The sequence below is a fragment of the Rhizophagus irregularis genome, chromosome 25, assembly GCF_026210795.1.
Source record: "Rhizophagus irregularis chromosome 25, complete sequence".
NCBI lineage: Eukaryota > Fungi > Glomeromycota > Glomeromycetes > Glomerales > Glomeraceae > Rhizophagus > Rhizophagus irregularis.
The window spans coordinates 2,501-26,546 of record NC_089453.1 but is presented as its reverse complement, the minus strand read 5'-3'; the positions used below and the strand labels follow the sequence as shown (position 1 = coordinate 26,546).

At 30.5% G+C, this 24,046-nt stretch overlaps 6 protein-coding genes across 6 annotated transcripts; 3 read left to right on the top strand and 3 right to left on the bottom strand.

The window, feature by feature from the left end:
• Window positions 1–294: 294 nt before the first annotated feature.
• OCT59_016483 (uncharacterized protein) lies at window positions 295–2,170 on the top strand (the record flags this gene model as incomplete). Its single annotated transcript, XM_066145735.1, has 7 exons — window positions 295–297; window positions 367–486; window positions 545–955; window positions 1,034–1,142; window positions 1,232–1,351; window positions 1,623–1,822; window positions 2,003–2,170. The coding sequence occupies 7 exons, from the start codon at window positions 295–297 to the stop codon at window positions 2,168–2,170; spliced, it is 1,131 nt and encodes a 376-aa protein (XP_066003488.1).
• Window positions 2,171–2,740: 570 nt separating this feature from the next.
• Window positions 2,741–4,553, bottom strand: OCT59_016482 (uncharacterized protein). Its single transcript, XM_025322614.2, has one exon. The coding sequence runs from the start codon at window positions 4,313–4,315 to the stop codon at window positions 3,413–3,415; it is 903 nt and encodes a 300-aa protein (XP_025165855.2). The 5' UTR covers window positions 4,316–4,553; the 3' UTR covers window positions 2,741–3,412.
• Window positions 4,554–7,477: 2,924 nt separating this feature from the next.
• Window positions 7,478–8,512, top strand: OCT59_016481 (uncharacterized protein; the record flags this gene model as incomplete). The annotated part of the gene is made up of 2 exons (XM_066145733.1): window positions 7,478–8,437; window positions 8,510–8,512. 2 exons carry the CDS (start codon window positions 7,478–7,480, stop codon window positions 8,510–8,512), a joined length of 963 nt encoding a protein of 320 aa, XP_066003487.1.
• A 2,171-nt stretch (window positions 8,513–10,683) lies between these two features.
• On the bottom strand, window positions 10,684–11,104 carry OCT59_016480 (uncharacterized protein; the record flags this gene model as incomplete). Its single annotated transcript, XM_025328609.2, has 2 exons — window positions 10,684–10,920; window positions 10,985–11,104. 2 exons carry the CDS (start codon window positions 11,102–11,104, stop codon window positions 10,684–10,686), a joined length of 357 nt encoding a protein of 118 aa, XP_025165858.2.
• Window positions 11,105–11,902: 798 nt separating this feature from the next.
• OCT59_016479 (uncharacterized protein) lies at window positions 11,903–12,604 on the bottom strand (the record flags this gene model as incomplete). The annotated part of the gene is made up of 2 exons (XM_025326567.2): window positions 11,903–12,006; window positions 12,094–12,604. The coding sequence occupies 2 exons, from the start codon at window positions 12,602–12,604 to the stop codon at window positions 11,903–11,905; spliced, it is 615 nt and encodes a 204-aa protein (XP_025175509.2).
• Window positions 12,605–13,263: 659 nt separating this feature from the next.
• OCT59_016478 (uncharacterized protein) lies at window positions 13,264–13,874 on the top strand (the record flags this gene model as incomplete). Its single annotated transcript, XM_066145732.1, has 3 exons — window positions 13,264–13,375; window positions 13,457–13,652; window positions 13,847–13,874. 3 exons carry the CDS (start codon window positions 13,264–13,266, stop codon window positions 13,872–13,874), a joined length of 336 nt encoding a protein of 111 aa, XP_066003486.1.
• Window positions 13,875–24,046: the final 10,172 nt, after the last annotated feature.

Genomic DNA, 24,046 nt, shown 5'->3' with positions numbered 1-24,046 from the left:
ACCGTTACACTAAGGACTTAGAGAACATTGCTAATTTTGAAACAGGTGGCAGGCGCGAAAGAGCGCAGATATTGCTTGATAACTATAGGGAGGCGAGTATAGAGTTTTTTATCATTAATAGCAAATTAAATATAGGAGGAATTTGGTTTGTGACAACGGCTTGCTAGGTCGTACTGTTACGAGGCACAGATGGCTTGCTAGGTTGTCTGTCGCTCAATATTCCGATATTCCGTCAGGGCTCAGGTGGCTTGCTAGGTTGCCTGACGTTCAAAGGCTGATAGCTGATTTGATGGGATGGTTAATGAAAGGAGAATTTTACATAAGTTCGTCAAGAATATCGCTAATTAGCTAAATCTTACATTTTAGGGCGTTCGGCTAGATTATCATCTAGCAAAGGCATGGGATAGTGGACGATCATATAATCAAATTCACTGTCACCAACCGACATTTATGGACGGTGGGACTATTAATGCTGTAAATGGAATTGTAAATGGGGCTATAGCCGGTGGAACTTTCATTTCCTGACGGTACGAAGATTACAAAGCCATCACCTATAAATTATGTTGAAGGTGATGAAACCGATGATGGGATTCCTTCGAAAGAAGCTAATGACTATAGCGACGATGATGAAGAGGCTTTACCTCCAGAAGACTCTCTTTCTTTTGCCCTTTCAAACTCAAAAGTTTGGACTTTGCCTTCGGGAAAAAACGTCGGTGACATCTATTCCGAAAAAATATCCGAAAACGCACGCACAGTAAAAAATAAGAAAAGACTTACGGCAGTCGAAAAGGCTATATTGCGATACGGCGCCTCGAGGATAATTGATTTATCCGCTCACATGAAAAAGTGGTTTTGCGAAAACGACAAAAAGTTCATTAAGAAAGACTACGAATCTATGTTGCGAGTTCCCGAAATGACAGATGAGGAGAATTCATTTGTTCTAAAAGTCGAGGATGTATGAGTTTTGTTTTTCTTAAATTATCTTATTTGTCTATATGGATGCATATACTTATGAATTCATTACTCTATGTAGATGGTATATAAAGGACACGTAAGCCAGGCATATAAGTACTGTACGGAAATCCATTCAAGTTCAATCGAAGATAGTTACTTATATAAAATAAGTAAATATATGGAGATTTGTGAGTTATTTGATTGCTATCTAAGATATTTATTTTTTCGTGATTCTTATCCTCACTATTCAACATACACAGCATTTACAAGAGCAAAGACCAAGAAGATATTTTAGATTTTACCACAAAAAGTGCACACACAGAATTAGACGTAATCCTAAAAGCTTGTGCGTACATTGTCGAGGGCTTAACAAGAGCCTCACAATTTATCCAAGATGGTTGGTATAATATTGTTTGCTTTATATTCAAAATAATATAGCCATTTCACAAGTCATAATTTATAATTTATGCATTCATTGTATTGAATCATTTTGTCCCTTAAGTAGAAGTGCGGATTATATTAATGGGCGCAAATGTGACGTTCGTTTCATGACAATATTAGGAGTCGATGTGGGAGAATGGGAGTTTTCCGCCAAGGCTACAGCAACAAAAACGATTGGTGATCGTTGTCGTTCGGAATAAACCAATCTATATTGAATGGTTTATTAGAATACAATCTCGATGACAATCAGGTCAAGGATATCCGAGTTCCTTTCTTACAATTTGCCGGAACAAACGGACAATTATTGATTGAAGACCTGATGGAAGGTTTTTATGTCGTTTTACCCGGACCTAAATTTGAGTTACCGACGAAACTCAAGAGTATTGGAAAATTAAAGACATGTATTGGCGTAATTAAATTAGTTATGGTGAGCTTATGAATTCTATTTGTCATCAAAAAAATTTTTTCCGGGACGTAATGTCTCGGAAATTTCAGTCACATGACTTTGATCATTACAGTTTCAAAGTTACATGAACCCGATCATTAACATAATCTATAATAATATTTTGAATTCTGCATCACTAATCTATTATAATATATTGCGCAGGAAATGTATGTCAAAACATGCAAAACAATAGAAAATGTAGAAACATCACATAACGATTTCGATGATATTTTCGATGTTGATGAAGAAGACAAGTCTATCACTCATAATAATAAATACAATTATATTTGTAAACCGTGGTGGATCCCTAAAAAAAGTAATAGTCCGTAATTTCTTAGGGTGCATTTTATTGCTATCTGCTTTGCTTTTCTCAGAATTCTTCTTCCGTGCAAGTAAACTTTGTTTTTATCTTTTGAAACTTAGAAAAAAAAACAGCAAAGGATGAATCTAAATATCTCTAAAGGAAGCATTAAAATATTCTTTCTTTTTCTATGCTTTTTGCTTATATCACGTCTGAATACCTACTTTTTTTCTAATATGTATATCAATCAAAATTAATAAATTTTTAATGTGAGTTTTCAAAGAGAAAATTGTATGCTGTCATGAACTAAGTGACCGGTGTTCCAAAACAGAACGCGCACGTGATTTTTAATCCGGATTAACTGATGGTTTTTTTCAGATCTGCACCTACTATAATTTAAATAGATGGGCATCGTATGATCACAATGATCACAATCACTTTATTTTTATTTCAGAATTTTTACGTTTATTATGATCATATAGTAACATTAATAAATTATATATATAACTTCAGTTCTGGTAATTGCCGATCAGCCTGCGTAACCTTAAGTTGTACCCCCGTTATTTATCTATCCCCTAGATAAAAGAGAAACGTATTTTGCTCTGGGAGTATTACAAGGAAAAAGTATACTAAAATGCTGACATATATTGTATTGGAATTATTATGGTGGAACTTTCATCTGGAATTCCACTATTTGTTGATCAACCACACGATACAAAGCTTGCAATTTGTAAAGGCTTAAGACTGGAAGTTATTATATTGGATTAGTTACTGAATGTTTCCGTGTGAATCCTTTTAAACGTCCAAATACTGAATATTTAGCATATACGTTCAATAAATGGTGGACTTTCCCTCAAGAAACAATGCCTTATTTATTGCTTTTCTTGATGCTGATAAAATAATACCTGAATTAGGTATTAGTTTTAATTTTAATAGACATTTTGATGCAATTTATATAAGTCATCCTATCATCTTTGAAAACAATAATTCTGATTCCCCTGACGAAACTTTAAATTACTTATCACCAAACATGATCAATCAAAAAGTAATTTAACAATATGTTATTATTATATCATCTTCAAACCTTTTTTATTATTGCCTTTTGTTTTTCTTTTGTCCATAAAAAAAAAAATAAAATGAACTTTTAAATACATCATAATTTGTCAATTAGTTTTTCAATAAACTATTATTAATGTAAGATAAATGAAAAGTGTTAAAATTTATTAATAAACCAGATCATCACCTAATCACATTTTATAATCTGGACATTCTTACATTACATTTTTGGATACTTCCTTATCTATACCTTCAACTAAACATGGACCACTCAAATAAACTTTACCTTTTTCATTAATAACAGTTAGATGACCTCCCCTTACTTTAACTGTGACCTTACTCACGGCTTGGTCTATAAAACCTAAACGCTTTGCCAAAGCAACACTACTTGTTGAACCACTCCCACAAGCCGGAGTCAATCGATTAATACCTCGCTCAAAGGTGAGTACATTAATTGTCGATTGGTCAATATTCAAAACTCTATTTAAATTTATCCCGATTGGAAACTTGTTCGGTTCTTGATTAAAAGAACTTCCAATTCTAATCAATTCCTTATCATCAATTTTATCAAAAGTAACAAGATGAGGCTCTGACGTATTAACGTAATGCCAAGTAACATTACTATGAATGAACTTTCCTTCTTTATCTAAAATTCCTTTCTCAATAAAATCTCCAGCTGGATCATGATACAACGATTCGCCCATTTCAACAAGATATTCAACATCTTGTTCATCCTGTTCATGTTCACCTCGTTCAAGTAGTTCATGCAACCAACCATCGGTTGAAATAATAAATTGATTATACAATTTTCTATAATGATGAAAGCAATATTTTGAAACAGCTCTGGCTCCGTTACCACAAAATCCGTCACCTGGTTCATAAACATACATCCTCATTAAGAGAACAGAGTTTAGGTCATGAAGCTGAGTTGGAATATGTTCTTCATTATTGACTTTCGTGAGAACAAGGCAAGAATCGATTTTTTCAAAACCATATGATTTATGATGTTGACGAATAATGTTTTCATCAAAATCATGTTCGTATTTGTCTAAATAATCGAAAATTAGAAAAGTATTTCCTGATGCTTCGGCATATATTGGTTTATATTTCTGATCCATGTTCGTAATTTGATTATTTTCAATTTTTTTATTTTCATTTTTTAGAAGTTTATTTTATAGAGAAAAAGGGGGCGTTGTGATCGATCATCATATTAGATTAAATTGATTTATTTTTTATTTTAGATTAAACAAACACATGAGATTGTCATTTTATAATCGATAAGATCCATGTATTACTGTTATGGTTGTAACTACCCCACGCAAGAATACCAAAAAAATAACTACCCCAAGATTTGCCAAGAACGCCACCAAAAAATCTTCGGTAACATGACTTTTGTGCATCCAATACTAAATATGGTAAATGCACAATTGCTTTATTTGGTAAAATAAAAAATATGATAATAATCTTTGAAAAAAAATCTCTGACGCAAAAAAAACCCAAACGCAAAAAGCAAAAAATATTTTCTTTAATTTCAAAAAAAAAAATGGAAACTCTTGAAGGTTAAGTTATATTCTTATTACTTTTTCTTTTAGCAAATAAATATAATAAATATAATGATTTAACGAAATAGCTTGCAAATGTTTTGCTTTTTTTAGGTCCCATTAAAAAAAAATATATGAAAAGTATTAGAGGTTTTTATAAAAATTTTAAACAAATTCTTTTTTAACCGTATTTTCGAAATTTAATTATTTTTATTTTATTAAGAGATATGATCGTTGTCAGTTATTGTATTTTAATTGAAGTATTTTTTGCTGTGAAGTGTTTATTTACTTATATATTTATTGATTGTATTGTTTAATCAAAATATTATTTAATAAAGTTAATAAAGTCAAAATTTTTAATAAAATCTAAATTTTATTTTTAATTAATGTCAATTATCTCAAATTACATTGCAAAATTTTTGAACGCCTATAAACAGATACTACTAAAATAATCACAAATAAATTGATGTATAATTTAATTATTTAAACAAGAAAAAATGTATTTGTAACAGCTGATTTGCATTTACTATTTTGATATTGACCGTAAATTGTCATATACGATTCACAAATCTTCATTTACTATTTTGATATTGGCCGTAAATTGTTATATACAATTCACAAATCATTCACAAATTGTCATTTACTATTTTGATATTGACCATAAATTGTCATATATGATTCACAAATCGTTATACCAATTCATACAGAAAAAAGGAATTCTGATTGGTGTTAATTCATGCCATAAAATCACCTTTAAATACCCACAAATCGGATGAATATAACCAAAAATCACCCGGAATATTTGCAAACAGGTTAAGACTATTTTTATTAATTCGACTTGTGCTTTTATTAGATAGTACAAAAAAAAATGATGGTATACGAACAGAAATTCTTGTAGAATTTTTTAACCAATTACAGTTAAATTATTTACAATTTTTTTTAACTGACAAGGATTTCGCTCATAGTGAATCAGATATTGTATTAATAGAGAATGATAATATTCAAAAAGGTACATAATAGTAAATATATTAATAATAATCTCTGATAATATTAATGATATTATTTTTTTAATAATAGGTATTTTACAAGATGTTACGAATATTGAAGATGATGATAAAAATGAAACTGATAAAATATTTGATGAATATGAAGAATGGTTAAGAAATAATTCGTAAACAAAGAACTTTTGGTAATTATAGATGGGCTAAAGCAATAAGAAATAGTTTGGAGGGGGTTCATAAATTATATTCTGATGTAAAAACATATCAAAAACGCAATACCAATCCACGAACCTGGAAAGATTTTAATAAACATACTATGTTTTTAGAATAAGCTGTTTTTTATTGTTTCTAATATGGTAATATTTTTATTATATATTTTACGTTGTAAATATAAAAAAAAACCATAATATACGCGTCTACATACCTTTTGAATCTTCAAATTTTAACTTTTAAGACATCGTGTTATATTTTGTGAGAAAAAAAAGATCAGTGATTGATATGCAGTATAATTATTTGTTTATCCAATTAATGATAAGAATATGTGCCACATATGTGCCACAATATCACGTGATCGAAGATTTCTGGGGAGTTGTCACATGAGCCTAAATTCACTCTAGACTCTAGAGTGACACCATTAACAACCCTAGTTAAAATTAATCATGATAATCTTCTTTCTTTTCAAACAATAAAATCACTTCCAAAATCAGAGTTAAATATGTTTTTATTAGGATTACTCCATGCCATGAAACGTTCAGATCAAACCCATCATAATAAAACTGAAAAAAAATATTTAACTATTAAATATACTTTTGATGAAATTGAAATTTGTGAAACAACTTCTCTTCATATTTATTCACTAAGTAAGAAAAAATGGAAGATGATATCAAATAAATGGGTTTAAACCTATATTACATGGAAATAAAAGAAGAAAAAGTAGTCATGCTTTAACATTTGAAACAATTTTACATATACTTCGTAGAATTCTCTGCAGTTTTAAACGGCATTGGCATTTTACCCCAAAGAAGAAGGTAAAGAATATGTGAACCTTGACGGAGATTCTACCAATCTAATCTCGAATGGTATACGTCGAAAGAAAATACCCAACACGCTGTACGCACTGGACTTAACCCTACCAAACATGCTGTCAAGTAAATGTTCGATGATGGGTCTTTCCAAGAGCTCTCATTCTTAGCCGAAGCGCAATATATGACTGGAGTTAAAATCAAAAGTATTAGTTATTTATGTCGAGGTCCGTGAAATTATACTGAAAATTTTCGTTGGGAATACGTGAATACAAAGCATTATTAGTACCTCATGTTAATATTACTGCATGACGTAACTCGTCATTGCGTTAATCCCTTTTGCAAATCGCGGCGGGTAAATAGTTTTTTTGTTATACGCAAGAGACAAAATAGGACCCTGAAATATATATGTAGAGGTCAGGTCCAGAAGTGGTCCAAAATACGCATTCTTTCAGGGCCGGAATTACGATAATTTCAGCCATTATCTAAATTAGGAAATATTATTTTGGCTGGGATTATCCATAAAAGGAATGATCTACATGATTTTTTTGACTCATTATACGCAAACTCTGACCTGACCCTTTTATGTATATTTTGGGGTCCTGACAAAATGGTACTTTTTAGGTGATCGACCTCAGGGCGCAGTTATGACGTCAGTGATTGTACAGTACATAAAAATTTTTTCTCGATCTCTCTGATCGAACAGTTTTTTCATAATGCCAATAAGCAACATAGAAGAAAACTTTAAGTTAGCAAGGAATGCCTTGCTAGATTTTGATAAGAAAGATATTATAAGGGAAAATTCAAAAGAAGAGGTTACAGCAGAGGAAACAGGGCCAAGAGAAATCGTGGTTTTTTATGACGTGACACTTGAAAAATATCATCAAAAGTTTCTTCAAGAACATAGAAGGTTTAGTGTTTATGTCCGTCTAGTTAAAGGAAAAGTTATCGCATACGAAATTCCTAGTCCTCCTCATGCATCTTTAGTGGCAGATTTGATTCCTATTTTAGCAGGTTGGACCAACTGCCTTAAGATTTATGCTGAACTAGACATGATTGTTGGTAATGAAAATGATACTGTAAATTGCGCTGATATCGTAATTGAACCAAGTCACGTTCTGGCACCTGGAACTGGATATGTACCGCGGCCGAGAATGATTATAGAAGTGGGGAAAACCGAGACTATCGAAAGTTTGAACAGTTTGGCGGGAGAATACTTTTCTAATTCTGTACAAAGCAGTCTTGTTCAAGTTTATTTGTCGATTAAGATGTTTTCGCGTCGAACAAATGATACCGTTGCGATGGTCACAACGCTTTATTTGCGTAATAATCAGGTTCCAAATTTGGCACTAAATCAGCCAAACCCCCCACCAAACACTCCACCCACGGTACCAATGACAAATACAATACCAAACCTCGTAATTTCGTTTGGGACTGCGCCTCTCCATCAAGTATCAAGAACTTTCATTAATAATATCGGAGTACGAAATGACAGAATTATTGGCTATTTACAGAATGACGATCCTGCTTGTGTGGCACCCGGAATGGCGAATTATCAAATAAATATACCTTCACATTTACTTTTCCAAGGTTATCCTGGAGGTGTGCCTCATGAAATACCAAATAATTTCATCTTGGATTTGTGGAATGTACAACAATACATTTTGTATTGTTTGGTGAGTATTGCTTTCATGCTTTTTGCTGTTACATTATTATTGGTATTTCCTAATTTTTTTTTATATTTTTAGTGATAAATTAATCTATAATGGATTTGAACTAAAATTAAATAGTTTGAGAATAAATGTATTTTAAAAAAATTCATGTAATAATGCAAAATTAAACAAATTTTTATTGGTATAGTAGTTCATTAAGAAATAAATGAGACTGATTGTATACAAGTTACATGACCATGTTGAGAAGAATTCCCATTACAGTCATATCATGTATATTTCTTTACACTTGCTCCAAAATAATATACTAAACATTTTAAGCATAATGCCTTGATAACATACTTCTTTTACTACATAATCAATTTTATCCCAGCCTAATTTCGCAATGCCCAATGCAGTAAAAGATCTTACCTGTTGTATTTTATCAGATCCGATGCAATGGAAAAGATCATAAAATTTCCTCACCCTTTCAGTTTTTTTCTGAAAAGTAGTTTTCATTACCTTATTTGGGAGCTGATCTCTAACTTCATCATTAACCAGTTGAGCCTCATGTTCTTCATTGTGGTAATCAAGGCATTATGATAATTCTTCTCCAAAATAATAATAAATATGAATGACTTCTGATTTGAGACTTCATGTTTATCTTCAGCAGTGGTAATTATAATGTATAAATAGTGTTCAGATCCAGTTTGTTAATGAATAAACTGGATCTATCCATTAGGAAAATTTGATCTGGATTAAGGGTAGAGGGATCGACATGGCTGATCATATGGCTAAAAAAAAAATCATTTTTTTTTTACTTCGCTATAAAGAAAACTCCTTCAATATTCTATGTAAAACTGTTGAAAGCTAGAATTTCTGTCTTTCAAATAAACTTTAGCAAAGTATAGTACAAATAAGGTTTATGACAAAATATTACACTATGAAGTTGTCATTAAATTGCGAATCTCCTATGGTAAGTTGCGAATTACCTAGAGAACATATCTTCAAATCAACTAACTTAAAACTTATAAAACTTTACAAGCTAATAGAATAATAAAAAAGAATATTTTGTATCAAAAAATCATTGTGCATTACTTATTCAAATAAAATTTTTTATTAATACCATTTTATTTTTTATTATTAGTCATATTTGCTTTTAAAAGTCCAAATACACTCAAAAAGACTAATAGCTATACTTATCAGCGGAATTGAATTTTTGAATTATGATAGACGTAATTAAAATGCCGTAATTTGCCGTAATTATATGTTTTACACTAGTTGAAATAGTCCAATTCGGCCAGATTTCGTATAGGCAAATTTGACCCGAATTATGGCTAAAATTTGGCCGAAGTTAGATGAATCTCTTAACTGAAAGTTTTTATCGAGTGTTACCATTCAGACTGCCACTCGTCTAAATTTTAGCTAAACTTCGGAAGATTTTGATCTACCATTCGCATGACTTTCAGAATAAAAAATCGTATGGTGGCTGTCACCTATAAACCACACTAATATTAAGTGACTTCAAATTTTTATAAATTGTAAATTGAATAGTAAAAAGAAAAAACTAAACCGATAAAATGATATAGCAACATGTACTGAACATTTCTATCGGATTATTTTATAGAATTTAATAAGAATTTTAATTAATATTATGGGTTAAAGTTGGATAATTTTAATAAGTAGCAATAATAAAAATATAAAATTTCGGACTAGTTTTCATGTAATTTTTATGGATTTTACAAAAATTCCATGGAAATCCACAAGAATTCCATGTAATATGGCAAAAAAAAAATTTTGCCGCTCACACGGCAATTAATATTTTGACAAAGTACTTTAAAATATAAGTTACACAATATAAATAAATAAATTTCAAAATTTCGGACTATTGTTGTTTATAGGTGACAGCCACCATATAACTTTCAGATAACATTCATTATAACGAATACTTAACATTCGGTCAGCTTTTAAACGCAATAAATTGTTATTTATTTAATAAAATATTTAATACTATATATTTAATACTAATTTATACTAATTATTATAATGTTCAATTTATATGCTACGCTAATAATAATATATTATAAGAATGTCCTATTTATATAATATAACACCTTCAAGACGACTTTCGTCATCAACTTCATTCACAACGCTAATTTTTTGATACAATAAACAAATAAAATAAAGGTTAAAGCAAAATTATACCGAAATAACATCGAACGTTAAATTTAGCGAAATAACATCGAATGTATATAATAATTACCAACACTCCATTAAAACGTGTCAGCATCATCGTACATATAGTCATCGTATATACTCTCGTATCCTATATCGGAATCATATACGACATTACCATTTCCTGGTTCTACACATGTCCATTGTGGTGCATCGTTCGGAGGTTGGACGTCAAAATTTTGCAACGTATCGTCATAATTTCTACGTCTGGTTAGTTGTGCGTTTTGTTGTGTAAATGAATAAAGATCCAATACTTCCCTAAAAAAAGTTTTTAACTAGAAAGAAACAAGTTAGTGTAAATCTATAAATTACTATAATAAGTCAAAAGTTAGTACATACCTCCGATGATCTCCATGATCGATTATACACAACTATTTGACATTTTTCCAACGCATTTTTCTCATCTGTTTCATTCAACTCCGGTGAATGATATCTGATATCTTGAATGATATTGATCATCTCTTATTTTTCATAGTGAGCGATTCTCACGTCGTCTTTATCATATAAAGCTTTGGCAGCTTTTAGTCGATGAATTTTTTTCTAAACGCAAAATAACATGGGTAAAACGTTTATATTTAACTAAAAACAACCAAAATTCTTACGTCGTTCATCCTCCCATTTGCGTGTAGACGATGATCATCACTATCGAGTCTTCCCTTCTTCTTGTAATTATTCCTACTTCGTCTAGATTTATGCAACGACATTAGCCATTTCGTCAACTTATCGTAGGTGGGGTTAAAATTCGGCTTTAAGCTCTTCATTAGTTCTGGTATTAATTGTTTTCTTATGTTTACGTTAGTTTTGCTCATAAACGTTTGATCATAGTCCAGGTCGAATTTGGCAGGCATAGTTTTCAAAATGGTCTTCATTTCCATCTAAATTATTAACAGTAATAAAAAATTCGGTAAATATTAGCACGAAACCATTTTTTAAAATATTACTAACCCTTGCATCTTTATCGTCCTTTTCATCCTTATCGTCCTTTTCATCCTTTTCGTCCATTTCAACATCCACGTCAATAATTTCGTCATCCGAATCTTCACTATCATTATTCCTAACGTTGGCAAATAAAAGGTAATTAATTATACGAATAGTTATAAAACGGATAACAAAAATTTATGATACCTTTGATGTTTACGTTTAGGCTTTGAGCTTTTTTTCATGCTTCTTGGCATCCGAAGGTTCTTATAAAAATCGATTCGTTCATAAAGTCTGTCGTTCTCTTTTCCGAATTCCTCATTTATTTTTATTAGCATTTCATTTAGCTTCTTTCGATTCTTCAAGTTCTTTATTAAGTTTGTCTATCTTATATTGCAATTCCATATTATCGGCTCTTAATTTCCCATTTTCTACCTTCAGATCTAAAAATTGAAGGTTTTCAAATATATATCTATATATCGTAAAAACATTCGTCAATAAACAATTAAGAATCGATAATCAAAATTTACCAAAATTACTCAAATTTTTTTCCGATGATCGCAAAGTTTCGGTTGCTTCAACTCGACTTTTGTCTAGAATCATCGATTTCGGTAAATGGATTTTCAGAATTTTTACTTGTAAACCTGCAAGCTTTGATTTAATAATATTTGACGATGATTTCGTATTGGAGAGAGAAGTTCGGGAAGCACTTGGTGATGAAGATGATTTCGTATTGGAGAGAGAAGTTCGGGAAGCACTTGGTGATGAAGATGATTTCGTATTGGAGAGAGAGGTTCGTGAAGCACTTGGTGATGAAGATGATTTCGTGTTGAAGGGAGATCTTGAAGTACTCGGTGATGAAGAAGATGATTTCGTGTTGAAGGGGGATCGTAAAGTTTCTGATGACGTGTTGGAGGTTCGTAAAGCAGTTTCTTCCTCATCAACATTAGGAGGGACGAGATAAAAAACATCTCTTTCGTTTCTTTCAGTTCCTTCTTTCTCTCCCTTTTTATTAATATTCTTTGATGTGTCCTTTGACATATTTGAAAAAATAGAACTTTTCTTAATTGTTAAAATAGCCAAAATTTATTTACTCTTATTAAATTTATTAAATTTGTAAAAATATATAATAAAATTTTACACGAAAGTATTTTGAAATTGTAAGAAAAAAAAAGTTAAGTTCTAGGATGAAACTTTGAAGAATCGAGTTTTTTTATAGTTTATTTATAGTTAAAAATTTGATCAAAAGCTTAATTTATACTATTAAATTTTTAAATTTGATAAGTGATTTATCGAATTTTTTATTAATAATTCGATAAGTTACTTTACGTTAAGTTGATGGAAATTCAATAAATCAATTTTAGTTGATGTGAAATTCGCCAAATCACTTAAATTTGATGAGAATTCAATACATCACTTAAAGTTGATGGAAAATTCGTAAAGTTTGATGAGAATTCAATACATCACTTAAAGTTGATGGAAAATTCGTAAAGTTTGATGAGAATTCAATACATCACTTAAAGTTGATGGAAAATTCGTAAAGTTTGATGAGAATTCGATAAATCACTTTAAGATGATCGCTCAAATTGAAAATTCGTTAGTCAAAACTTCACTAGCAACAATTATATGATAATTATTGAATCGAAACAAATTTCGATACAATTCCATAATTATCAAAATTATCTGAAATTTTTGACAAAATGGGACGAAAAAGAACGATATCTAGTGTACTTGATGAAAATCCTATTACTACCAGATCACCTCGAGTTACTACTCGATCAATCGTTCAGCCAAAAATTCGTAAAGTACCCTGTTTCTGTAGCGATTGCGAAGGAATGTTAGTTGCTCCTCGCACAAAGAATTGACATGAATTATCGAGCCAACTTTCGTCAGATGTTTCAGAAGTAATTATTGAAAATACTGAAATTCGGGATAACGAACTATCTGAAGTTTTGGAAAATACTGAAATTCGGGATAATGAACCATCTGAAGTTTTGGAAAATACTGAAAATATTAATGATGAATCATCTCAATTGACTATTTTAAATGAGCAAAGAGTTGACCGATTGCCTCGAAGATGTAGATTAAGGTACATTTTGACCAGAGTTTCCATTGGTAACATCAGTAACATCGAACAAGATTTATCACTGAGAGAAAGTACGGCCGAAGATCAAAGCGAAGACACTAATGAAGATAACGAATCGAATGGAGATGGCGAATCGGAAAATAACAATTCTAAAACTTTTGAAGATTATTCATGCCCTTCTTTCGAACCATATCAAGACCCAGATGTCACTCCAACTCCAACTAGCGATGATAATAAGTTTTTATGGATTTTAATATGGATTATGAAATTTCGAATGAGATTTAACATTCCAGAAACAGCAACTGAATCACTAATAAAGTTCATAAAACTGTTATTGGATGAAATTGGCGATACCGCATTTGAAAATTTTCCCGTCACTTTATACAAAGCGAGAAATATTCTCAACATAGAATATCAGTGTTGGCATTGGACTCATTCCAATTGACTTAATTGGACTTATTGGACAATTGGACAATTGGATATTGACCAATTGCATTTAATTGTCCAATAAGTCCAATAAATATTTGTTGGATTTGGACTATAACCAAATCGTCCAATTGAACCAATTGGATAAACAATTGGACTTAGTTCAATTCAATTAACCAATTAAATTTTGTGTAATAAATTGAATAATTGATAATCTCTTTTTTTGGGCGATCATTTTTTTTTTTTAAGATTGTGAATTTTTATTAAAATGCGAGAAAAGCATAAGCTTAATGGATATTTTTTGATATTAGAAGAAAAATCTAACAAGTATAATAACTATGTAGTTTGTCAAGATTGTATTAGAGTTTTAGGTCGAGAAGCAGCTATGAAACAGAAGTTTACTAATACTAAACGTGCATGTGCAAAACATCTTGAAAATTGTCCTCATTGGGCTGAAAGACACACTCCGGAACAAACTCTAGAAATTATTCAGAAAGCAATGGATTATGGTTCAAAAAAACTATACAAACGGCAACGAATAGTTGAAAGTGAAGTTGAAGAAAATTTACAATTAAAATCGCTATCAATAACACCATCTTCGCACGGTTCTTCTAATTTAAACAATTTTTTCTATAAAACATCGCGTACAAATAGTATAAGTAGTAGTATATCAGAAATTTCTTTTCAAAGTTTCGGTCCACTTGATAATTATGCATATCGTGAAGTGAGACCTGAGCAAATAGAAATATTTGAGCGATTATTATTGAATGTTACAGTTGCATGTGGTTTTTCCTTTCGTTGGATTGATAATCCAGCAGTTGTAGAGCTTTTTAAGTGGCTTAATCCAATGTTAGAATTACCAGATCGAAAACAACTTGGTGGCAGAATTCTTAAAAAAACTACAAAGTCTCTTTCGGAAACCATTCTTAATGACGCTATTAATGATGATCTTGGAATCATGTTAGCCTTTGATGGTTGGAAAAATGTTGCTAGTCAGAATTTATTAGGATCCATTTTATTTACTTCAGAAAATAACATGATTATATGGAAAGTAGAGGATATTAGCGGAAAAAGATGTACAGGAGATATTATAATAGATGAAACAAAAAAATCTTTTGAAGAACTTGAAAAACAAAAGATTAAAATTAATGGATTAATTACAGATTCTGCTTCAGAAAATGCCGCTGCAAGGTAATTATAAATTAATATGATTTTAATTTTTAAAAGATTTATTTTAATTAACATTATCAATATTAGAAAACGATTGCGTCTTCAATATCGGGATAAGCTATTCTTACCGTGTTTTGCACATCAGATGAATTTGTGTATTGGCGATATATTTAAAGAATCATCAAGTTTAAATATTGCTGCTGAAGAAGCTATTAATTTGATTACCTTTTTTAATCGATCAAAAGTATGGCTTGGACGACTTCAAAATGAACAAGCAGCTGCCTATAAAACTCATATTGCATTAGTTACCCCAGCTACTACCCGATGGAACTCACATTATTACTGTTTCGCTAGTTTATTAAAAACAAAAGCAGCTTTATGTGTATGTATAACAATTAACAAATGCTATTGAATTGATTTTAATGTTGATTCTAATATATATTTTACATTTAAGAATCTCGCAACAAAAATAGATGAAAATATTATTCCTGACAACCAAGATTTTCTCAGAAAGCTCTTAACTTGCATTTTTGATAATAATTGGTGGAATTGTATTAAAAAAATCGAGACTCTTTTAGTTCCATATTGTGCGACGCTTAATAAACTTCAACGGCAAAATTCACGACTGCATGAAGTTCTTCATAAGTTTGGTAATGTAATTATGATACTTAAGGGATTTGATGACCAAGAACTAGCCAATAAACTTATTACAAAAATTGAGCGACGATGGAAGGATTGGGAGCAACCACTCTTGTTATTATCATTTTTGTTGCACCCATTTTATCGTGATACAAAATTTAATTCTGCTATTTTAAACTTATCATTTCCTCATTTGGCAAAATGGGTTTTGTATTATTATTGTGCATGGTTTCGAGAAGAGCCAACAATTTTATTATCTGAGCTTGAAGATTATCGATCAAAAAAATATCCCTATACTGAATCTATTTCTAAGCAATTTAAAAATAATATTTTGGGTTATTGGAACTTTACAAAAGGATATTCAAAGGAATTATATAGAGTTGCCCAACGAATATTTTCAATTACTGTATCAACGGCATCTTTGGAACGATTGTTTTCAACAATGGGGTGGTATCATTCAAAACAAAGAAATAGATTAAAGGTATATATAATTTATAAAATTAATTATAAATAAACTAATTACAATTTTTTTTTTTTGATATTTTAGTCGGAGAAAGTGCTAGGTTTAGCACAGATTTGTGCACATATGCAAAAACAACAACAGATTCGGGAATTGGATTTTCATGCGAAACAGTACAAAACGATTATAGAAAATACTTCATATAATACAAATTTAGAGAGTAATGATGATATGTTTGTTATTTCTGATGATGAAGATACAAATATTGATAATGAAACAAATGAAAGAGATATCTATACACGACCACTTACTTCTATTAATGAATGGAGTAATATGGTAACACATTGGGTAGAGATGATTGAAAATGAATTACAAGAAGATCAAGATAACGAAATAGCAAGTATTGTTGATACTTATGATATCTCAATTGATAATATTGAGCAATTACAACATCCCGCTGTTGATTTACAAGCAAAATGGGAGCTAAAAAATATTTTTGTAGAAAATTTAGAATTACCAAATTATTTAGAAGATTTTATTATTGGTGGTAATTAATGTAAATGTAATAAATTTTGAAAATAAATAAAATAAATAAATTGATGGTCATTAAATAAAATTGCTTATTTTTATTGGTTGATAACTATTGTTAGAATTGGACCGGTCAATTGTCTAACTGTTTAAGTGGTATAATTGGTACAAGTACAATAAGTCCAATATCCAATTGGTCTAATTGTCCAATAAGTCCAATTGCCAACACTGTAGAAGATCGATTTCATTGCTTTGCGGCATGTACGAAGTGTCACAAATTATACAACAAACAAGAAGTAGAGGAGTTTCGTCAAGATGAAATTCTTGCCATTATGAAATGTCAACATATCGAATTTCCAAATTCATCGAGACGCCAGAAGTGCCAAACTCCTTTATCTCATCAAATAAGATTATTAAATAAAGTGTCAAATCGAATTGAGATGATTTATCCATTTTCTACAATTCGTCAACAATTAGCAACCCTATATCTTCGATCAGGATTCGAAAGGTCACTCAGACATTGGTCCGATCGATCACATTCTGAAAATATATTGACCGACATTTACGATGGTCAAGTGTAGAAAACATTTAAGGATACTTCTTATCATGATTCGCCTAATTTTTTCCGGCCTGAAGTTGCAGATTCACACCTCGGTCTAATGCTGAATGTGGATTGGTTCCAACTCATGAAGGGACAATTCGCAGCGCCGGTGTGATATATGTCGCCGTTTGCAACTTGCTCGGGACATTTGATTTAAAAGAGAAAATTTATTAATTCTCGGAATATTACCAGGTCCTAACGAAGTGAGCCTACACCAAATCAATCACTATTTAGCACCAATTGTCAATGATTTAGAATTACTATGGAGTGGAATAACTCTAAATCGAACATTTGAGTGCCAAAACGGAAAAAATATTCGTGCAGCTTTAGTACTAGTTTCGTGTGATGTTCCTGCAGCAAGGAAGATATGCGGGCATATTTCAGCGCTTGCATTGTGTCACTGGTGCAAAAAATGAGCAAATTATGAGAATCGACAAAATAATTTCACCGGGATGGACAATATAGACGAATGGTTTGTTACTTGAGATTTGGCCGAGTTTCGTAAAAATGCACATGAATGGCGACATTGTAGCTCTAATGCTTCACGAAAATGTTTTACGAAAGATACTGGAGTTAGATGGTCAGAATTATTGCGGTTGTCATACTTCGACCCTATAAGGTTCATTGTTGTTGATCCAATGCACTGCTTATTTCTAGGCATCGCGAGATGGATAGTGAAAAGAATTTGGGTTGATGAAGGAATTTTGAACCAACAATTGTTTATAAAAATTCAAAAAAAAATGGATGAGTTTCAGATTCCATCTGATTTGGGACGAATCCCTGGGAAAATCCATTGCGGAGAAGGATTTTCAAATTTTACAGCAGATTAATGGTGAATCTTTTTCACAATATACGCTACGGTATCGCTATGGAGTCACCTTTTGGTACATGATCGGAAAATTCTCCATCATTTTGTGAGAGTTTGTACAGCTTTCGTAAGTCGAATTTTAGAACTTGATGCTGAGAGATTGATTGAAATTGTGAAGTTGATTGAGGAACATTATGGACGAGATAAAATTACTTCTAATCTCCATCTTTCACTTCATTTGAGTGAATGTACGTATGATTTTGGACCTTTATACGCATTCTGGTGTTTCTCCTTCGAACGCATGAACGGTGTATTAGGTAAACTATAACTATTTATTTAGGTTTAATATTCTTATTCTTAATTTATGCATAATCGTAATTTTAAATTTTAGGTGCCTTACCGAACAGCCATAGGAAAATAGAACCGGAAATTATGCGACGAATGATGGCTGATATCCACATTGATAATATTATAAATTCTGGAGAAAATGTAAAGGGACTAGAACTTCTCAATAACCGAGCTTTTGTTGGATCCTTGGCAGAGGCTGACGAATTTTCAGCTGATGAAATGGAACGATTTTGGTTGAATTCGCGGAATATTCAACAATCAATAGTCACTGGAAGCGAGTCGTTTCCAGGTGAAATGTTGGGTCCCACCTCTGAAAATATAGTGATGTCAAATTCAATGCTTGATTTACTGGTCGAATACTATTTGGCGACTTATGAAACACTTAAGGTTGCTTGCCGAAACCTAGAGGTTTAGGCAAGATGGCGTTTCGCTGAAAAGCGAAATTCTGCCGAAACTATATTAAAGTTATATTAAAAAACTGGCGAAACTTTGGAGAAAGGCGAAACTGCCGAAACTTATTATAAATGCCGAAACTGCCGAAACTCTGCCGAAACTATAATAAATCTATAGTAAAATTTTGACGAAACTAATCGTAGGATTTTGAAGAGGTTTAGACAAGCAACCTTAGAAACACTTGAGTTTCGAAAGCCATTCGGAGAAGGCCACGAGAATTCAAGGATCATTTCCGTCAAAATGAAACAGTTCGGTAGATGTAGAATCGGTTCAGAGACATTTGGGTCAAATATGTCAGCTCGACACGTAAAGAACTCGTATGTTTTAGCCAAATTTATAACACAAGACGGTAGCGTCAATTGTTATCCCGAACAAGTTCAATTCTTTTTTTTCCCACAAGGTTGACTTACCGGATGGAGAATTGGAACATAATTTGGCATTCATTCGATGGTATCAACCAGCGAATTCTCGTTATTATTTCAGTATTTCAAGATTTTACGGAATTTGGTAATCGCCGAACTTCGTACTGAATTTTACCCGAAGGTCGAGATTGCATAATTCCAGTGCATAATATTCTCAGTAGATTTGTGCCAATAAAATATAAAATTTCGGATAGGAAAAATGCGAGAGAATATTTGGCCGTAAATTCTGTTAATAGAAAATTTAACATTCGTTAAAAATAATAATAATGAATCTTCATTTTTGTTAGTCGAAATTTGACGGAAGTTGTTGCTTTTTATTGGATTTTACATAAATTCTTTTTTTTTGGGTTTTACATAAGTGTCACTTGTTCATAATAAAATTTGGAAACCGAGTTTTATATAATGATCGGAACTTCGGAAAATCAGAACATCAGAAGAACTTCGGAAGAACTTCGGAAAAAGCCAACTTCGAAATCAGTCGAAATTAAGCCGAAATTAAATTCAGACGAATTTTGGCTGAAATTTATTCTGAAACTTACCGAAAGTCACATGTCCGAAATTTCTTATTTCGACTAGTGTTATTAGTAAACATTTGTACTGACGTAATTGTTTTTGGTATGCCGTAATATTTTGACGATTGACTTTTTAATTCTACTGAAAAGTATACTAATAGTAAATGATTAAATATTTTAATAAATAAAATGAAGTGTATGTGTATCTCTTTTTAAATGTGTATTTAACAAAATTCATATGGTAGTTTGTGAGAAATCATAAATTTTTCATTTGCTTTTGCTCATTTTGTGGTCACGTGATGATCTACATTTTTTAGTCTACTATTGTATATATATTGTAGCGTAAATACACTCTACCCTTAATATTGGTTAATGAATTTTCAATCCAGTTTGTTATCAGGTTCAATCTGAATTAATTGTTACCTTAATGGTTAATAAATATGTAATGGATGGATCAAGAAATTTTAAATAACTACTCAATTTCTGTAAGTTTAACTACAGATATATGACCAGCTAGAAATAAATAAGGATTTTTAGGAGTTACATATTCATTTTTAGATAAAAATTTTACTATTCATATATTAACAATCAAGTATGTCAAATTGTTTAAAATATATTTAATACATTATTTACTATTTTAAATAAATAGAAACTTAGAGAAAAAGTACATATGGTTATTACAGATAATGGTGTAAATATGAAAAAAAGCAGTAAAAAATATGGGTTAATTTCTTCAAATATAAAATGGCAACTATGTGCAGCTTATACATTGCGTTAATAATTAAAAAAAAGTTAAATATTATCAAATTAGGGCACTGTCAGATATTACCTAATATACTTTTCGTTAAAATGACAAAATACTAATTAAATTTATTTTGACGGACGTAATGTATTTTAACGGACATAATTAATTCGTAGTAATTTTATAATAAATAGTGAATTAGTTCGTTCGTCGAAATATGATGTAATTAATTAGCGGATTAGTATATTACCTAATATCGACTTTTAATATAAGAGCTTACCCCTCCCTAGATAAGATATATTATATATATAATTTCTTATATAGTATTGTATGTAATCTAAGATCTTTAGTTACCCCCCCCCTAAAATATTAGGTAATATCTGACAGCACCCTTATTAATATTAAGAACAAAGCGATTAATTGATTTTTTTTACAAAAGCACTAAATATAGTGAAAAGTTAAAAGAAATACAAAAAATCCAATTTACAAATTGATATTATAATTTTATTTTTTTATTTTATTTAATTTTATAAATTTATTTATACTATTTTTTGAATTACTGTGATTGGCAATTTTTTAATTTTAATAAAAAAAAATTGATTCAGAATTTCAAAAAAAAATTGATCATGTATACATATAAAATTAAATGTAAATTTGATATAGTATTAAGCCATTATTGTATTATATTTATTGTATTTTTTTACTATTTACTTCATATTTTTACAAGTAGTTTAAAGAATAATTTAATTGACTTAGACTGGTTTTAACGGGGACCTGAAAAATCTTTTTATATAGGTAAGATCCAAAAATATTTTTTATTAGTAGGCTAAGCGTAGGTTTTTACTATGATCGACTAGCATTATTGATATCTAACCTTAAAAATTATATAAAAATAAGCAAATCAATCTTCTAATTTAATTAAATTTTTATTATAACATATATAATTTATAAAATATATTTATTAATTAATATATTTTATTAAGAATAAATGTAAATATGCAGGTGCGATAATAGTTTTATATCTTGCTTTATAATAAATATATTGTATTACGAAGTGTGGAATTTATCGTATACTGCTTTATAATAAATATATTGTATTACCATATGAAATTTATCATGCATCGCTCTCCCAAAAAATTATTATTAGGCGATGATTACTAATTAAATTGCTGATGTGATTATGTAATAAACTGATTTGATTTATTTACTCATGCGAAACTTTTATTTTTTACGAAAGCTTTTATTTTTACCTTTTTTACGTAAACTACCATTTTTACTAAACTTTACCTTTTTTTGTAAACGCTTGTCTTTTACGTATAGCCTTTATTTAACGTAAGACTTTTACGCTTTACGTAACTTCCTTTAAGTTATGGAATTATTAAATCAAATAAATAACAGTACTTTTCGCGTCCGAAGACATTTATAATACTATTCGCTGATGATATTTACAATAATCCTTGTTATTATTATTGGTAAAGATGAAGATGAAAATATTAATGATAAAATTAACGAAAATACTTGTCAAGATCATTCAAGCTTACGATGCGAAATAAGCAGTGAAAATTGCTAGTGAGGATATCAGCTGGCAATACTGAACTTTTCCGCTACCTGGGAAGGAAAAATTGGAAAGATTTATAAAAACATAGCGGCGTAATGGATTTGCAATAACTAAATATCGTATGGAAAAAAACAGATTTATCACGATTAATTCACAAAAGGGCATTTTGTATGTGAATTTGGTGGTAAATTTAAATCAAAAAAATCGAGAATGCTGCTTTGCAAGCGGGAAAACGGCAGAATACTAGAATCAATGTTCACGCATATAAATTTTACTTTTCCAGAACGTGCTACTTGTATCACTGTTAGTTTATTCGCAAATCAACATAGTCATGGGTAAGACCGGATGTTTTTGAATTCAATAGCAAATATAGAGAATTTACAAAAGAAATGATAGACGAAATTGAAATAATGACCAGATATGGTAATCTTTCAATTCTTTTACAACGAAATCTTTAAAAGCAAGATTTCAAAAATGAATTGTTCAATTCGAACATCGAATGCCGTCTCTGAAAAGTTCAAGTCGACGTCGTAGTAATATGCATAATGATGCATCGATCTTCTTTGTCAATCTTGTCAAAAGAAGCGAGGATCACCGGTTCTTTGTTAAATTTGAAGCTTGATAATGATAATCAAAATGCTACCGTCTTATACGTGCTGCCCAAATTATTTTGGGATGCTTTATTATAATTTGGGATATCGTAATTCATTCGAGTTTATATATAATTTACTATGTAAAGTGCCGAAATAATTTGGGATGTCATAAGTGAATTTGGGATTTTACTATAATTACGGCCTTTAAAATAATTTGGGTGGCATGTATACCGTCTGTTTTGGATGACTTCTGAACAAGTTATACTTCTGGATCAAATATCATGATATTATTATCAATGATAATACGTCGCAAAAACAATATATAGTATGCCTTTAAGTGTATTTGTTGGTGTGGATAATAATGGACGTATAAGATTAAGCGCAGGCTGTTATTAAGCGATGAAACATTTGAACTGCCAATGGATATTACAATGTGTATTGCAAGCACCTGGCATATTTTCTAGTATTTTTCTTGATGCTTGTGACAGCTATGGATGCTGCTATGCTGTTCAATTTCCAAATAGTTATCGTGCACATTGTATATACCATATTGGAACGAGAATTTACCAAAAAATTTGAAAGGCAAATTAGGACGAATATTATAGTGAAGCTTTATTAAAACTTTTACAAATGTCGTAATAGTCTGTGAGAAGAACTTTATTTATTGCACTGATAGAATGATTTACTAGAAAAATTCCTAATTAGCTTTAAAGATTATTTTCTTGGGTAGTCTTATAGGCCAGTCAAAGAAATCGTAGGCATGCTGTTATTTGCGAAAAATATTTACAGCTGGTATTGAATCTACTTCGTGCGTTGAAGGAATGAATGCAATTATTAAAAAAATAGTCAGAAAGATTCAACCTTATGTTATTTTGTTGATAGTTTTTATACGGAAGGGCTTACTTTAGAACTTGATAAAGAGATTTCTATGATTATTGATTTACAACTACAAATTCAATTTTATTATTAACGGGAGATGATTTTTTCCTTCAATATTTGAGATATTAGAAAAGTATTTAATAATAAATATAGTAATTAATATTAAAGAAAAAATAGTACGTAATTTGTATTTTCAAGCAACCATAATTTTTTTTTTGAAGTAGATTTTATTCAAGATCAAGTAAGTAATTTTTAGAG